Source organism: Macrotis lagotis, chromosome X, assembly GCF_037893015.1.
Source record: "Macrotis lagotis isolate mMagLag1 chromosome X, bilby.v1.9.chrom.fasta, whole genome shotgun sequence".
NCBI classification, from domain to species: Eukaryota; Metazoa; Chordata; class Mammalia; order Peramelemorphia; family Peramelidae; genus Macrotis; species Macrotis lagotis.
In genome coordinates, this window is record NC_133666.1 from 185,972,502 (window position 1) to 185,992,205 (window position 19,704).

Genomic DNA, 19,704 nt, shown 5'->3' on the forward strand with positions numbered 1-19,704 from the left:
TGCAAAGTTTAAATAACTTGTTCCCAGACTTATACAAAGAGCAAGTGTCTGAGACTGGATTTGAACTCAGGACTTCCTGAGCCCAAGTTCAGTGCTCTAACCACTGTGGTATCTAGGCAGAAAGTGATTTTCTTCAACATTTCTTCACCTATAGCATCTATCTATTAAACTCAGAACAATGACCAATTTCCTACAGGGCCTGTTTCTTATTAACTCCCAATGATGGTTGTGGTGGCATGTTCTCCCTCTCCATATACTGTATTGCAAAGATTCTCCCTTCTCATGTTGACTGTTTGGCCACTTTATTCTAATGGACCAACCAAAGAAACAGGTTATGTTCATGAATTATACTGCTCTAGGAAAGAAATAAATACTATTGTTGTTGTTAAGTCATTTTTCACTTGTGTCCAACATTCCATGACCCCATTTGGGATTTTCTTGGCAGAAATACTGGTGTGGTTTACCATTTCCTTTTCCAATTCATTTTATAGGTAAGGAACTAAGGTAAAGAGGATTAAGCAACTTGCCCAGGGTCACACAACTAGGAAATATCTGAGACCAAATTTGAATGCACCAAGACAAGTCTTCTTGACTCCAAGATATTAGTCATCCACTATATTACACCAACTCTCAATGACAAACAGCTAATAGTGAAAATCTATGCAACATGAATTATTATTAATTAGTTCATATTATCATATAAATATTGTACCTTGTATTATTGTTTATTAATAATTAATATCACATTAATAATAATTGTACCATGTATTATCATATTAATAAAAATTATTAAATAGTACATAGGTTGATATAAAAGTAGGTCAGAATGGTCCAGTAAAAATGGGTTATCTTTCAAATATGAATAGCTATAGTAATAGTTAGCATTTATATATGACTCAAATGTTTACAAAGTGCTTTATATATGTTATCTTGGTTGATCCTCATAGCAATACTGCAATATTCCCTTTTCTACAAACAAGGAAACTAAGATAAACAGAGGTTAAGTGACTTGCCCAAGGTCACACAGCTCATAAGGGTCTGAGACAGTACTTAAATTTTGACCTTCCTGCTCTATCCACCAGGTCACTTCAAATGGGCTCTAATTCCAACTTTCAGCCTCATATCTGTTAGATTCTTGTGTAGATGGAAGTATGAGAGTCAAGGGAGTAGAGAGATAAAGAAATGGAAATTCATAAAATCTATGATTTCTTTATCTCTAAAGAGCTCACTTTACAGATGAAACAATCTATACTTTAATAGAAGACTAATGAACCAAAGTTCAAGATACTTATCACACTGTAAAAGGCTGTTTCCCTGGCATAATGTATTAAAATCACCCTCCTTATCAAAATGAGGAATGATTGACATCCCCCTCTTTTTTGCTTTCTAAATTACAATGTGATTAAAGCCAGAGTTTGAAAACCCTGCAAGAGAAGGCAAAAGTGACATGGAGAAGACCAGCCAATCTAGGACAATCTGGGATTTTCCTTTGGTCAAACCTTGGAATTACCCAACAGATATGAAAACCAAAAGAAAAGATGGGAATTGTTAGAACAAAGCACACATATATTACTTTTGATGTAGCCTTAATTTGAGCAAAGTGATCTTTTCCTTAAGTGAACAGTCTCTCAATGATAGAAACTAAAGCTATTTCCTGAGACCTTTAATGTGTGTGTGTGTGTGTGTGTGTGTGTGTGTTTCATTGTTAAATGTCTTGTATAGGTCATTCAGATTCCACAATAGACACCATTCCAGATAAAATAGTTATTTCACTGATTAGAAGAAACTGTGATCAGCTACAGTGGAGGGAGACACCACATGCCATAGATCCTTAAAGTATGTAGGTCAGAGACTTCATTTTCATTAGTTTTTTTTCTTCTGTATCTTCCTCTATAATGTGTACCATTTGTATCTTATTGTTAACATCTATTTGATTTTACTAGTGAGGGATATGGCCCTGTCTTCATTTTGAATTACAGATAACCTTTTCCAGTTGGTTTTTGTTGCAAGTTGACCTATAAGGTTAGAAATTACCAAGCAACTATAGAAATGAATGCATTACATAGTATTGCTATCATCATTTAATATTAGATATGTTGTATAGAGGAAAGGGCCCTTTACTAAATTGGAGCTGGAAGACCTGACATCTAGTCCCAGTCATCCTGCTAACTAGCCATATTAAGCTATTTAACAATCTACCTGAACCTCATCTTTTTCATCTCTAGAAAAATATTTGCTGACCTACTTCTCTTTGATACAGACCTCAGTAACTGGACTATTTTAATAGCCTACTAATTGGTCTGCCTACCACAAGTATCTCCCCCACTGCAGTTCATCCTTCACTCAGCTGTCAAAGGGATCTTCCTAAATTTTTGGTCTGACCATTCAATAAATTCCATTCCTATCACCTGCAGGACCAATTATATGCTTCTTGTCATGTCAATGACCAACTCCTACCTTTCTAGTGTTCTCACATTTTAATCCTCTCTACATATTCTGTGACCCTAGTCTCCTTGGTTGTTCTAGTAAGACATTTCCTGATACTGGACATTTTCACTGGCCATAATTTCTCTCCCTCCTCATCTTCTTTCATGTCCCAACTAAAACCTCACCTTCCACATGAAAACGTTTTCCTATTCCCATTTCACATAAGTACCTTCACTATGTTAACTGCTTTCAGTTTATCTTTTCTATGTCTTGTTTGTACATAGTTGTTTGAATGTTGTCCTTCCCACTTAACATATTTCCAAGTATAAATACAAGGTATTAAATAAATAGTTATTTACTTATTGACTTCCTTGCAAGGTTATTGTATCAAAGGGGATACTAGATAAAGAGACACTTTGAAAATTGGGAAATGTTGCAAATGTTGGCTACCACTATATCTTTATCGAGAGTTCTAATCTAATAAGCAAATATGTCACTGATTCTTATCCAGACCCCAGATACCCTCTAAAGTAAACAAAAGCATCTTTACATTGCTATTCCATCCACCCTTTCAGACCACTTCTTGTGAAAAAATAATACTCAGAAAGGTCATTTAGCCTAACTAATTAGAATAGCTTGGCTTAATACCCTTCTAGTGCTTTCACAAGGATTAACTCTTCTACTTGAATTTTCTGCAACAAATCTGGGTGTCTAAGAAGCTGAACTCTTGGATTCTAATGCTCAAGGTGTGGCATGCAAAAAATAAACAAACAAACAAACAAACAAATAAATAAATAAATAAATGAATGAATGAATGAATAAACATCCCAAACTATAACTGCCCAAGATAGCTTTACCTCAACATCAAAGAACATAGTCACCATGAGTCCGTTCAACAAATATCCCAAGAGAATTCAAGAAGCAAAATCAGTCAATCCCTTTCACTAGCACTGGAAACAGAGGGGAAGCAATGGAGCCAAAGTCTCGAGTCCTGAGGAATTCCTCTACTAAGCACATGGAAGAAGAAAGCATGCCCCACAAACATGCCCCTTTATTGAGAAACCAAACAATTTTTAGAGACTTTTCCCAATCTTCTACTGATAAAAACTTAAGTAGTGATTTCCTGACAGTTCCTAATCAGAATATATAGGCAACCAGTAGAGAATATATATGTACATTTTAAAATAATAATAATGCACTTGGAGTTCAGTGAGGATTAATGATAGTACCTGCTCTGGTTTGATGGGCTCAGTGGTTGTAAATATGTCAGAATAATGTTGTCTCTCAAAGACTCGATCCAACACTTCTAATTGCTGCTGGGTGAAAAGGTCTCCCCGCATCTGTTTCCGAAGGAAATCTCTGCCTGGGAGGGAATGGCCATTTGGTACTGGAGACTCCTGAATACCTTTGAAAGAGAAGAAAATTTTTAAAAAGGCTGAATAAATGTTATATGTGCCCAAAGAAGACTATATTAAAACATTAGAACTAGAAACAATCTTAGAATTCACTTCATTATACAAAGAAAGAAACTGAATCCAGGAAGGTTAAAGTCACTTGCTCAAGATCTCACAGCAACTTCTTGCTAGAATCAGAATTAGAGCCCAAGTCTTCCAGTTCTTTCATCTACACCACTGTGGCAACCTAACAACCTAAAACTAAAGGTTATCCATATATCACACACTTGTCCCTTCTAATTGAGGAGTAATTTCTAAGGTTTATAAAAAGAGAAAAACCTAAAACTTGTGATATAGTATAAAGATCAAGGGGACCACTGCAGTCACATTTCATTTCCAATGAGTATTCACTCATCCTGTGATGCTGATTGTCACTTAACTTTTCTGAGTCTCAGTTTCTTCATTTATAAAAATAAGACAGATAATTTGGCAACTCTCACTTCTTTCCATTCAATTCAAAACATTAAGTGCCTAGTATGTGCAAGACACTTTGCTAAGCACTAAGGATCCAAAAAGAGGCAAAAGATGCTCTGCCCTCAAGGAGCTTACAAGCTAATGAGGAAAACAACATGCAAACAAATACATACGAAGCAAGCTATTTTAGGAAATAATTAAAAGAGGGAAAGCACTGGAATTGAGAGGAGTCAGGGATACTTGTGAGAGAAACTGACTTTTAAACTGGAAATCATTATTTTAAAAGGTAAATTATAAATATTTACCTGCAAATGTCAGGGACAGATTGGCATAGTGGAAAGAGTGCTTGAATTTGTAGGCAGGAAAAAATTCTGACATGTATTATATGACCTGAGTAAGTCAATTATCCTTTCTCTGCCTTGGGCAATTTTAGGATACATTGACTAATTCAATCTAAAAGAGCATTTATTAAACATCATGTGGGATTGAGGACAAAAAGTCAGAAAATGAAATGTCCCCACCCTCAAGGAGTTTACATTCTAGTGATACAGAGATACAGATAAGAGCAAAGGAGAGGTAAGAAGAGAACACAAGACAAAACAAGATGAAACAAGACTAGATGAGAGGAGGAGGAGAGTACAGAACAGAACTGAAAAATAAGTCACTGACATTTGCACTTTACATTGGTGAAAGGAGCTCCAACATCAGCATTTCTGAGCAATTCTCCCCCATATTCATGAAAATATTAGATATTAAATTATTTTTGATATCTTGGACCTGACTTTCAAAATATGATGTCAAAGGCAAGAAGAATAGCAATTAATTTATTTATATTTCCCTCATTTATTTATCTATGAAAAGATAAATGCAAAAAAACAAGAATGACAAGGATAATGTTATCAGCAGATCAGATGTTTTCTTATAATATGTACCATAATAGTAAACAAGCAATAATCCTGACATTCCCCAAAATATTTAACAAGTCACAGAAAGACAATAATTCTCATGACTATGTACTCACACCCTTTAAAAAAACTTTTTAAAAAAGTTTCCAACCTTCAACCATCCTACTCATTAGATTTCAAATGACTTTGGCTGATTTCAAAAAATTAAATTTACTTTCAAGTGAAAAAAGAATATGTGTAATTATTCTGAAGGTCCTCCCAAAAATATTCTCAAAAATGGCAGCATGATAGATATAAATTTGTAGTTACTTGGAGAAACCATTTTGAAAGGGGCAACATTCAATTGAATGAGTAAGTCCTACAAATAGGTTCAAAATCAGACACATGATTTATAATTATGCTTTATGTTTATTCTCAGGCTATTAGAGCCTAAGAAAACCCCAGTATAGATTTTATAATCTAAGTGGGCCCAAGAAGCTACTAGAACATGTGTGATGGCCCTATTTCTTTGATTGTACATACTCTCAGCAATGATTCACCAAGACATCTCTCTGCTCCATTCATTTCTCCTTCCCCATCAAACCCAAAGCCCTTCACCTTCAAAGGACAAATGATCTATTTTTTTTAAAGATATTAGTCTCAACCCATCAATGGCTGAGCCATGGCTCAAGAATCACTTCTAGCATTTTGCTGATTTTAGTAATCTATGAATGCGGACAGTTATGGTGTTTGCACATTTATAAAAGCTTTGTGCACATCATAATAACAGTAACCGAAGCTTCAGTTCCTCTACATCAGGATATGTTTTTCGGGATCATTTCACAATTTTCTTCATTTGGCAGGGCCTAGGAACATGTCAGTGATTGCTAAGAGGGAATTTTAAGTTGAGAGTGAGTTTCAACATGATGAATTGGTGCAAGCAAATAGGCCATAAATAATGTAATTTAGCATATATGGAACTTATCATATTCTGCCCTTGAATATGTGACCTCAGGAAAGTTTTAGGGGTATACAGCAGCTTTAAAAAAAACCTAATCAAATATGCCTGAGTTATTTCCAGCAATTACTTTTGCTGTTGAAATTCTAGTCACCTTTCAAGACTCAATTCAAATGCTATGTCCTCAGTCTTTCCTATTCCCTGATTACTGTACCTCCTGCCCAAAATTCCTTTCCCCAGTTTCACACAGTGGTTTGTAGTTTCATTGTAAATATAATCTACTTTGCATTAAAATTGCTAGTATGGATTTAGATATAGACATATATAGGTATATTTAGATTGTATACCTATAGAAATAGATATATAAACATGCATCCATATGCCTATATAGATGTGAGTATAGATGATGGATATAGAAACATGAATATAGATGTGAATAAGATATATAGTTAGTTATAGATATTTAAGTAAACTAGATGCATACAGCTATAGATGTAGATAATCCATAGACATACAGCTTCAGATATATAGACTCATATATCTGTAGATATAACAGTATAGATTATAGATATAGCTATAGATACTGCTCTATATGTGTGGATGTGTATATTCTATCAAGTACAGGCAGAACTAGGTGGCACAATAAATAGAGTGTAAAGCCAGAATAAGGAAGACTCATCTTCCTCAGTTCAAATCTGACCTCAGATTCTTACTAGTGGTATAACCCTGGGCAAGTCACTTAACCCTATTTGCCCCAGTTTCCTCATGTAATATGAGTTAGAGAAGGAAATGACAAACTACTCCAATATCTTTGCCCAAAAAATCCCAAATGGAGTCACAAAGAATCTGACACAACTAAAAATGACAATAATATGGATATAGATATGGACAAGATCTATAGATAGATATAGTTGTATGTGTACATTTACAGATATAAATAGTTATGTTGGTATATATCTATATATGTAAATTTAGATTTAGATATATATAAAATATTAATATATATCAGTATAGATGTGGAAATAGATATGATTATAAGTCTGAATATATACCAAGAGAAAGAAAATGAAATAGAGAAAAAGAGAGTAAGAAAGAAAAGAAGAGAAAGAGAAAAAAGAAAGAAAAAGAAAGAGAGAGAGATCTTTGTTTTTCAGTTCAAGGAAACAAATATTTATTTAGTTCAAGCTAATTTCAAGACATTGCACCAGCTAATTGGCATAGAAAAAGAAATAAGAATTAGTCTCAACACTCAAGTAGCTCACACTCTATAGGGGTACTTACTTTTTTTAAGTAAGTAATTTTAAAATATATTTTTAAATTAAAAAGTAATTTAAAGGATTGAGGAAGGACTGATAATTAGGGGTATGAGAAATAATCTCATATAAGGGATATCAAGGACCATTCTACTACAGTCCAAACTATTTGAGGGCAGGATCAAAGCTTTAGATGTGGGAGGGATCTTAAAAGTCATCTAATCCAATACCCTCATTTTAGAGATGAAGGATGATGAGATCTAGAGAGCTGAAGCCTCTTAACCAAGATCACAAAAGTAAAAAGTGGCAGTCAGAATTCTAACTCTGATCCCCTGATTCCATAGATAGTGTTTTTCCCACTAATTCAATACTAAGACTTCTTTTTATTTTTCCATATATCTCTCCCAACCACTTAGCACATTACTCTGCACATTATTTATTTACTTTTTTTATAGATCCATTATTCAACCATGTGATAAAAGCTGCTTACTAATGGAGATAGCAACTTGTAGGTGATTCACTATCTTAAAAGGTTGTCTGAGGCACAGATTCAGTGACTTGCCCCTGGTCACTTAGTCAAGTATGTATAAGAGGCAGGGTCTGACCCCCAAGTCACTGTGACTTCACTTCTGGTCTTCTACCCATTGATCCTACCCGTTTTACACATTATATGCTTTAAAAAGATTTGTTCAAATAAACTGAATTACTTATAATTACTGCTGTGCAACTGCCTAAATTTCTGTTATCAAGCATTAAAATGTAGGGACATGAATAAGAAAAACTCTATTTTTAAGCTACTAATGTTAGTTTCTTGATTTGTTTAAGCTGCCCTGAGAAAGCACTCTCTGACTTAACTGAGGAATGTGGTGAGAAGCTACACAAAAGATTGTAACCAATTTTATTCCAGGGAGCAAAAGCTGAACTTGTAGTTTGAATGGCATGTTGAAATCTATGTGTAGACATGTACACAAGTACAAAGGTACTGAAGGGACAGGGTATCTTTAAATCTCTTTTCTATTCCAAATCAAATAATATGTAATAGACCTGATGCTGGGTTTAGTCAACCATGGCTTATAAAATTAAAATTCTGGTAACTGGCTTCATGGTAGCAAAAGGGCAGAGAGTCCCTGTCTATGGAGCAAAGCAGTGCCAGCTTTAGATTTTGAGTTAAACTAATGTTATTCACAGCTTTGAAGCTAAAGCTTTACACAAAGCTAGTTGAGATAGAGGGCAAGGAAAGTAGCCTTGGATTCATATTTGTCAAGAGCAGACTGTCTCATGTGTGTCTAAAAGGATCATATACCTTGAGTTTTCTTTAGAATGTGATGGATTCATTTTTAATATTTTTTCCCGAATTTTGTTATTTTGTTGATGTTGTGCATGATTTTTTAAATGCTGTCTAAAAATGAATTTTCTACCACTCACCTCATCATTATGGACAAGTAATCCTGTTATGCAAGTAACCCAAGATTATGCCAGGAAAACACAAGCTTAAAGAGTACCCACCATGATGGAAAGGCTTCCAGAGATGAATAACAGACCACCCTAGCTCATAAGCAGAATATTGTCCCCCTCCCTCCACCAGGGATCTGTTTTGCAGATCATAACAATTCATAAAACTGTCTCCTAAGTCCCAGTTAGTTCAATTGGCATTGGTGGAAGGAGTGCCCACAATGACAAAACCATAGATTTTTTTAAGTATATGAAAGAAAATAGATATTTTCCTTGAGTATAGATCTGACTAAATAACTCTCCTACTCAGTCAACTCTAGTAGCTTCCTTTTACCTCTCAGATCAAATAGGCACCACTCTAACTACTTTTATAGTCCTAGATGTTCTGATCCTAACTATTGCTTCAGTGCCATTGAACCCACTTCCTCTCCTGCATTCTATCCTCTCTGCTCCTCACTCACACCACCTCCAGTTTACTCACCATTTTACCAACAATTCCTTATGCTTAAAATGCATTTCCTCCTTCCTTCTGGCTCAGAGCCCCCTCTTCCCTTAAAATACAATTCAAGTACTATTTCCCATATAAAGCCTTTTCTTATTCCTCCCAACTGGTAGTGTCTTCCTTTGCAAACTAACTTTTACTTAACTACTTTGTTTATATATATTTATACTTAATAAAACTTTATGTTATGTGTGTCTGTAAATATGCATATATGTTTGTATGATATATTTGCTATCTCTCCCATTAGTACCCACACTTCTTGTGGGTAGGGATTATTTCATTCTTTATACTTTATATCTCCCCTGCTCCTAGGACAATGCCTGACATATAACAGATGCTTAAGAAATATTTGTTAAGTGATAGAAAAATGGGATTTTTGAGTCTGTAGTTCCTCTTATCTGGAAGATTATTTTATTTTTCAATTATATACAAAGAAAATTTTCACCATTCATCTTTTTTGTAAGATTTTGGGTTCCCCTCCTAAGGACAGTGAGTAATCTGATAAAGGTTATAGATGTACAATCATGTCAAACATATTTCCATATTAGTCATTGTGAAAGACTAATCAGGACTTTACATGAAAAAAAGAGAGAACATAAAACAAGTTTTAAAAAGTGAAAATAGCATACTTTGGTCTTCATTCATACTCCATAGTTTGTTTGTTTTTTACTCTGTATGTGGATGGCATTTTCCATCATGTCTTTTAGAATTGTCCTTGATCAGTAAACTGCAGGAAGGCATGATCTGAGAAATCCTTGCTATAATGTTAGGCTAACTGAGGAAATGGGAAAAGAAGGAAAGAAAGAAAGAAGGAAGGAAGGAAGGAAAGGAGGGAGGGAGGGAGGGAGGGAGGAAGGAAGGAAGAAAGGAAGGAAGAAATTTTTAATCAGTTCTCATCTTTTCATTTCAACATTATCATAATGGACTAAAGTGTAATACAAGAGCAATGGACCTAGAACCAGAAAGTTCTTATTCCATTATTTAGCCTCAGTTTACTTATCACAAAAATAAGGATAATTTTATGTATATCAGTGGTGTTATGACCCACATTGAGGGTCAAATGAAAGACTGTATATACATAAAGGGTTTTATACATAAGTATTATATAAATGGTAGCTAGCAATCTTTTTTTTTTAAACTTGCCATTTAATTGATATAGGAAACTCCCTCTTACAATGCTGATCAGCACCTCCTCTGCAGTTTATCATCCTAGAAAGATAGACAGCACAACATATAGAATGCTAGTCCTGGAGTCAATTAGCTCATACTCTGCCTTAGACACTTACTAGCTCTGTGACCCTGGGCAAGTCACTTAATCTCTGACTCCCTAGGTTTCCTCATCTATAAAATGGGAATAATAATAGCACTTATTTCACAGGGTTGTTGTAAGAATCAAATGAAAAAATATTTGTAACCTGACACTTAGTAGGCCCTTAATAAATGCTTCTTTCTTTCCTCCAAAGTTTCCAGGGGTCTTTGGAGATTAATTAACTTCTCCAGAGATACACAATACTTATATTATCAGAGGAGGGTCTTAAATCCAAGATTTCCTTCCACCTCTCCAATGAATTATGATGATGATCATCATGATCATCATGATGATGCTCATGGTGATAACAAGTTTTACTAGGACCAGCCTACAACCCAATGTCACCTCTCTGCATTTTTTTTACCCTCGAGAATAGTTCATCACACTGACTGAGATATGAACTCAATCAATGGCATCTCTAGTCTCCAATTCTCCAGCATAAACTTCTGCAGTAAAGGTCTCAGGGCACACAAAGCCTCCATTGTAGATAACCCCGACTGCCATTCCTATGGCAATGCCATTTCATTAGTAGTCTGGATGATGGGTACGACTATGAGGAAGTGGTTATTATTATCATCATCATCATCATCATCATCATCATCATCATCATCACTATCCCATTTTTCTAATCTTTCCCTATGGAGCGATACATAACTGCTTTTATAATTTCATAAAAACATTTAGATATAAAATTATGTTCTGTAAGACAACAATGCTGGTATGTCCCTTTTTTTGTTCACATAGATTTCAATCTCCTCTGCTTCTATGCAGTGTCATATGATCCTCAGTGTAGGGACATAATATCACTGTGAGATAGTATATCTATTTTATTATTATTATTATTATTATTATTATTATTATTATTATTATTATTGTCATCTCCATTTCCTCTCTTCTCCTCTTTATTCTCTATATTTTGAAATTTTTCCATTTCAAGTAACTTAGAGAGTATGAGTATTTGGTGTGGCAGCAGCATCTATTAAAACCATTGTTCTTAAATTTGGGGGGATCAATATAAAACAGAGGTTACTGTTCATAGTTCAGTCTCTAATAATAAATGAGTAAATGAAGAAAGTATTTATTAAGCACTTACTAATGTACTAAGTCCTATGCTAAGTACTGGAGAATCAAATATAAAAGTTAAGATAGTCTGCTCTCAAGAAGCTTATAAGTAAATGGGAGGAAAAAATATATGTAGAAGAATGGTGACCAGGAAGGAATATTTAAATTTAAAGGTTCCTTTCTAGTCCAGCTCATTATTTGAGTTCTCCAGGATATCTTTAGGTCTATAATTATGATATTATTATCTTTTCTACATTCATGAAAGGTAGTGATCTCCTGATGCAGTCATGAGTTCACATCTTGCTAAGTAGATGCTAAAGTTTTACAAACTACAGTGAGATGATACACAGTTTCTACTGCTTCCTTTCATTATCTCCATTTATCATTATGTCTTAAGCTTAAGGTTAGTCTTCCACAACTTCTGATAGCAACAACTTGTTCCTGAATGATCAAAGCTACAGGATTTCATCGTTTGTTTGTTACTTCACAGTTAATATATGTTGACTGAGTTTACATGGATGTCACTCCTAGAGGTCCATTGATTATATACGATCTTGGATCTTAACCATTCATAGGTTTCATTAGCAGGTAAAATACTATCAGCTATATTTGGCAGATCCAATGGCATATATCACATATACACCTGGACTGTGTCAGATTTAAGTGCCGTTTATCATGCCTTTGTATAAGTTTTTGTCATAGACTCTAAGAAGGACCCATGAATCCTTTCCTCCTTGTTGATGAGGAAATGATCATCTTTGCATATCTGACTCAGGATACTGCATCTGGTCTTTGTTAGGTAACTTTCCAAATTTGTTATGGCTCAATTAATTATTACAGTTATCATTGTTACTTTTATTATAACCAAAATAGTTCTCAACTTGCTTTATAGTGTCTGGATAGAAATGACCCAGTGAAAAATTGCTATCCTACTATTATTCTCTTCTATTTAATGATACATAGAATATTACATAAGTGAAAAAAATAATTGTTCTTTTAGTTGAATAAAAGTTTAGCATATTAGCTCATACTCTGTAAGTTCAGTGAAAGCAACCTCAGTAAAAGTCCAATAAAACCTAGAATGCAAGGGATGATATCTACCACATTCTATTCTCACATGATTTTGATTTAGAGAGAGAGAGAGAGAGAGAGAGAGAGAGAGAGAGAGAGAGATACAGATGTTGAAATCGTTTTTGTCCCACACAACTTAGAGATTATAAATTTTTGACATGGCAATATCTACTTAAAATGTCATTCTTAAGTTTTAATGAATTAGTGTTCTGTCTAGGAGATTTGGTACATCCAGGGAGCCCAGTTAAAACAGTACCAGGTCTGGAGTCAGGAAGATCTGATTTCAAATCCAGCCTCAGACACTCACCTGTGTATCTCTTAGCAAATCACTTAACCCTGTTTGTCTCAGTTTCCTCAGAAAGGAGATGGCAAAACATCCCAGTATCTTTGCCAAGCAAACCCCAAATGGACTCATGAAGAATTAGATATGACTGAACAACAACTGAGTTACTTGGGGCAACAGTTAAATATGCAATAGTGGCTCAGTTACAATACAATTTATTGGTTACATTCTTCAAAATATTTTGAGATAATAATAATAATATTTGTCCTTCATTCTTGCAGAGAATTATGACATCAAGGAGGTGATTCCACGACAAGTGTGTGAATTGGATTTGAATGAAGGGTTGTTGTACTAAGTCACCAGCCTCACTTTCTCCTCCAGAACCATCTGGATCCAGGGGCCAGAGATGAATCAGGACAGTTGGAGGTAGTCCTGGATGTGAGGCAATCAGGGTTAAGTGACTTGCCCAAGGCCACACAGCTTGTTGTCAAGTGTCCGAGGCTGGATTCAAAGCTGGATTCGAACTCCTGTCCTCCTGACTCCAGGGTCAGTACTCTATCCTCTGTACTACCTAGCTGCCCCATATTTTGAGGTATATATTTGTAGAATGAAGATTTGTCATCTCTCAATGCATAAAAGATGGCAAGCTTCTGAAGCAAGATTCTAGATACCAGATCATGTTTTGTTAGATATTTTATAAAGGCTAAATTTTTACAAACTGCATCTATACAGTTTTCTAATGTTTCTTTTCATAAAAATCACTAAATCTGGCATCCTTAAAGATAACTCTTCTGTAATTTTTGTTATAAATGATCTGGCCCCGAATTGTTATCATAAACCATTTCATTTTCACAAGTAAATGTTCATAAATTTGCCTTTTGCTTAATGATTCTCTGACAACATATCTATTGGCAAAAGTCTTGTGATTTCATTCTTTGACTTAAGCATTTCATAGGCTCGATGTGATGATAAACTACTTTGGATTATGTTCAACAAATCCCAAGGTTTGTAACTGTTGTCAGCCCTAATAAATGAAGTAATATTTACTTGTTCACAAACTGTTTCTGCAGGTTTGGAGTTTAGTGTCCATGTACTCTGGCCTGTCATTCCTTTTCCTCCATTTGGTGAGGAAATTTCAATGTTTCTATAGTTGTCTTATGGTGAAGGAGCACAGTGCATTGTTAATATTGTATAGGTTTTTGTTAGGATATTTTAAAAATATGTTATTTCCCACTTTACAATTTCAATAGTATTATTGAAATATCAGTTAAGACTGGTATTGCTTTAAATGTGTTTTTTCTATCCAAGCATTGATGTGGGGGTATCATTCAATCTCTAAACATATATAGAAACAATCTTTTTCCTTCACATCATTGTCCTCTATTTATTGTGCCCAGAGGAAACCTAGGTACTATAAACATTGCCTTCCTTTATTGGTTCAATATGAATTTTGAATTCAAGCTTAAAACCTTCAGTTTCTATCTTTCCTTGAACATAGTTTGCATATATTGTCTCCCCCATTAGACTCTGAGTTCCTTGAGAGCATATACTTGTTTGTTTTTTGTTAGGACAGGATTGGCCTTTTTCTGTATCCCTAGAACTCAGAAGGCATATAGGTGCTTAATAAGTTCTTGTTGACTTGACTCATTGACTTGACTTGACTTTCCCTTGCATGCATTAAATATTTTACACTTCTCAACTACCAAAAAAATGTATATCACTGGAGGAAGATTCTAAGAGATACGGGCATTGTTTAAAGTCTCTTCAGTGGAATCACATAATCTGATATTTATATCTATCAATGATCAGTAATTTGTTTTGGTTTTGCTATTGTTCAATCATTTTTCAGTCATGTCTTACTCTTCATGACTCCATTTGGTGTTTTCTTGGAAAGATATTAAAATGGTTTGCCATTTTCTTCTCCAGCTTATTTTAGAGATGAGGAAATTGAAGTAGATAAAGATAAGTGATTTGCCCAGGTCATAAAACTAGTAAATATCTGAGACCATATTTGAACTCAGAAAAAGATGAACTTTCCTTATTCTAGGTCCTGTACTCTATCCATTGTGCCACCCAGCTGCATATGTTTTGATGACTCCTTTAATTTGGAAGCCATATCTACTTAGTTATACTAAAGAAAGATGGTAATAGATTTAAGATCAGACAGGATCTTAATGGGCTTAAACTATGTCCCTGAAAAATGTTATGTTTATTACCATTATTCTTGGCATTGTTGTGTTAGTGCCAGCTTTTAAATCAAGAATTTATCTATTAAAACAGTATTCCTACTCCATGTGGATCTATTTTATTTATTTGTAATATATGAATAAGTCATGAGTATAGCATTGAAACAAAGGTTTTTTGATCATCCATGAGGCATTATAATTATAATTATAGCATCTTGCTCAATAATTATTAAATTGATAATGAGTTGCTCTTCATATCCCTAAGACTTTGACACACCTTTTTTGCTCAAGAATGTTCATTGGCTCCCTGGTACCTCTTGAATAAAATGAAAAAGTCTTCTGGCATAGAAAGTTTTCACAATCAATCTTCCACCTGCCTTTCTCATATTACTCCTCTCCACAGATTCTACATTCCAGACAAACAAGTCTCCTTGATGTTCCCTGTATTTGACATTCAGTCTATCTGCTCCTTAGCAAAGACTGAACATCACCTGAAATGTAGTTCCTCCCCACCAAGTAGTTCAGTGAATAGATCATATAGATATTTTTAAAACTGATTAATTCATTACCAGCATTTACAAATATTTATTAAGAACTTACTATGTTTAGGTTACTGTGCTAGATATTGAGGATACAAAGTATTATGATGATATTCCTTCCCTTCTTCCTTTGTCTTCAGGGAGACAAAGGTAAGTAACTATATAAAACAGAATATGTAAATATTAACTATATGGTATGTACTAAAGTATTATGGGAGTTCACAGAATCACCAAAAACCCATGGATTTAGAGCAGGAAGAGATCTTGAGCTCATGAGAGATAAGGGATACCTCTTGAGAGGTATTCCATGGAATCAAATCTATTTCAGGTGCCTTGGACTATGGTAATGTATGGCAGCATTAAACTTGAGTTGTCTATTATATCCCCACTCCCTCTGGATCTTTCCATTGAAATCTAGATGTCTCTAGAATTCCTAATTGCAACCAAAGATACTTATACATGTTGTATTTCTTCATAAACTCCTTGAGATCAGGGACCATATCTTTTTCTTCTTGGTTACTGAGCACTGTGCCATGAATAGGGCTTAGTAGCTATTTTATGAATTAACAATTCTTGCTTGCTCTCTTCAGCAATGATTACTGTTGTCATGTTTTAATTTGCTAAATATACGTATATATGTTGAGTTATGAATATATATAGTAGGCAGTCTTTGAAATTTTGTTAATTGATTAAGACTTGAGTTGAGCAAGCTACTTGATTTGTCTTAAAAAAAATTCCTTTTTTAGGGGTGGCTAGGTGGTGCAGTGGATAGAGCACCGGCCCTGAAGTCAGGAGTACCTGAGTTCAAATCCAGTCTCAGACACTTAATAATTACCTAGCTATGTGGCCCTGGAAAAGCCACTTAACCTCATTGCCTTGCAAAATACCTTAAAAAATTATAAAAAATAAAATTAAAAAATATTTTAAAAATCCTTTTTACAAATAATGATTCACAGATCTTTTTCTCAATTAAAACTGGTACATTTGCCATTCTTGTAATTGGAATAAGAGGCAGCTAAGTGGTGCAGCAGACAGAGCACTGGCCTTGGAGTCAGGAGGACCAGATTCAAATTCAGTTTCAGACACTTGATACTTACTAGTTCTATATGACCTTGGGCAAGTCATTTAACCCTGATTGCCTTGAATTCAGGATCATCTGCAGTCATCCTGATTCATATCTGGCCACTGGACCTAGATGGCACTGGAGAATGTGAGACTGATGATGTAGCACAGCATCCTCCTTACTCAAATCCAATTCATGTGTTTATCATGGCATCACCTCCCTGATGTCATAGTTCTCTTCGAGAAAGGACAAATATCATCATCATCACCTTTCAGAATCTTTTACTTCCTTCAAGGCTTATGTTAGAAGCCATTTTCTATAAGAACCCTTCCTTGAATCTTCTAATTTCTAGTTTTTCTCCTCTTCCTCAAAATGTCTTAAATTTACTTATCTATTTATGTACTATAATCCTCATGATTTTAGATGATAAGCCCCTATTTTTCATTTCATTTTTGTAAACTCATTCTTTTTTACATGTTTTGCTATTGTTCCATCATGTCCAAGTCTTAGGGACCCCATTTGGTGTTTTCTTGGCAAAGATACTGGTTTGTCATTTCCTTCGCCATCCTTACAGATTAGGAAACTGAGACAAACAGCATTAAGTGACTTGCTCGGGGTCATATAGCTAGTAAGGGTCTGGTGCCAGATTTGAACTCAGAAAGTTGAGTCTTTCTGATTCCAGGCCCACTGGAATCCACTGTGCCATCTTACTGCCCCCCACCCTGTACATAAGAAGCATCTAATAAATGTTCCTTGAAATAGATTAATTAAAGACAATTATTATGTTCTTTCTGCAATCCCATATTAAAAGTATCTAAATCCATATTATATGGATCAAATATCTGCAAAGATGCATAGTTAGCAAATAGTAGACTTCACCTGGATAAAAGTTGTCCAAGTGTACTTGTGGAAAATGCTATAAAAAAATGACTATATTCAGTGTTGATACACAGAGGAACTTCGGTGTAATACTTGTTTTGGGAACCAAGGAGAGCACCCACATAGTTCACTGTCTGTGTCAATATAAAGGAATATCAAACATCACCAAAAGGAGGACAGAGGCTTTATTGGAACATTATGACTGAACTTCTGGTACTATTAGCTTAATTTTTACCAGCTTAAATTTGGAAAATTCCATCAGACATAAAATCATAATAACTAAGTTTGATTCCTGAGGGGAAAATGAAAAGTAAAAAAAAAAACTTTCTTTGCAGAGGTAGGGGACTACAGTTTCAGAACATTTTCTATATTATAAGACTCAGTCAGAGTATTGGGTAGTCTTGTTGAATTTCCTTCCTCTTTTTTATTTTTTTGTTACCATGAAATGTTTGCTAGACAAGGAAGAGGGAGGGGGCATCACTAGAAATGAAGATACTATAAGACAAAAGATGTTATTCTATATTTAAATGAGATTTTGTAAAATGTTCATCTGAGAATATTAGAAATTATGTTCATATTGTTCAATTTCATGGGAGAATTTCATTTAGCATATTAGGTAGATAGATGATAATTAGATAGAAAAATATAAATATGTCTCTATAGAGAGAGAAATAGAGAGATAAGATCTATATCTATGAAGGAACATTTAGATATGAATGTTACATATCATATATATATATATATATATAGAGAGAGAGAGAGAGAGAGAGAGAGACACAAAACACATGCGAGCATGAATGTGTGTGTTCACAGAGAGGGAAGGGGTCCCAAAAATCTCATTACAGTTTTAGAAACTAAAATCTAAAACCCCACTAAGACTCCTGAGACACTCTGTGTGTGCATGCATGCACATGCATGTGTGTGTGTGTGTGTGTGTTGTTTCTGTGTGTTTATTTATGGATTCTCTGGAGAAACATCTCAATTTGACTAATCCTTGGTTGTCTTCTTTAGCAATCCCTTCTTAAGAGTATCTTTTTGAGGATATGTATATGGATCTATGTGTACTCAAATATTTATATGGATCTATATATGTACAAAAATATTTTTTAAAACTCTTTGTATTGGCAAAGAATTTAAAATTGAGCAGAAATATGTCAACTAGGGAACGGTTGAACAAATTGTGGTATATGAATGTATAGAATACTATTTTCTGCAAAAAATCATGAGCAGATGGATTTCAGAAAAACCAGGAAAAACTTACATAAACTGATGCTGAGTGAAGTGAGAAGAACCCAGAGAACATTGTACACATTAACAGCAACATTGTGTGATGATCAACTAGGATAGACTTAGCTCCTCTCAACAGTTCAAAGAACAAAGACAATTAAAAAAACTTCTGATGGAAAATGCCATCTACATTCAAAGAAATAATTAAGAAGTCTGAATGCAGACCAAAAGATACAATTTTCACTTTTTAAAAATTGGCTTAACATGTTTTTTTTTCTTTCTCATGACTTTTTCCCTTCTGTTCTGATTTTTCTTTCACAACATAATGTTTGTCCTTCATTTTCAAAGAAGACCATGCCATGAGGGAGGTGATGCCATGTCAAGCACATGAATTGGATTTGAGTGAGGGTGCTTAGCTTAATGAGGTCCTCCTCCAGTGACATCTGAGACCAATGGCCAGATATGAATCAGGATGACTGGTGGCCTGGATGGGAGGCAATCAGGGTTAAGTGACTTAGCCAAGGTCACATAGCTAGTAAGTGTCAAGTCTCTCAGGTCAAATTGGAACTCTTGTCCTCCTGACTCCCAGGCCAGTGCTCCATCCATTTCCTCAACATGACTAATATGGAAATATGTTCAACATGATTGTACTTGTATAATCTGAACCAGATTACTCACTGACATAGGAAGAGGGGAAGAAAAGGAAGAAGAAAAATGTGGAACTCAAAATCTAACAGAAAA

At 34.7% G+C, this 19,704-nt stretch overlaps 1 protein-coding gene across 4 annotated transcripts in view; it reads right to left on the minus strand.

Annotated features, from left to right (window-relative positions):
- The window catches only part of PAX5 (paired box 5), a 356,088-nt gene that overhangs the window by 239,535 nt on the left and 96,849 nt on the right, over positions 1 to 19,704 (minus strand). For all 4 annotated transcript variants that reach the window (XM_074203322.1, XM_074203324.1, XM_074203323.1 and 1 more), the window contains exon 6: positions 3,657 to 3,832. In XM_074203322.1, coding sequence (XP_074059423.1) covers positions 3,657 to 3,832 — 176 coding nt within the window. The remainder of the gene's footprint in view (positions 1 to 3,656; positions 3,833 to 19,704) is intronic.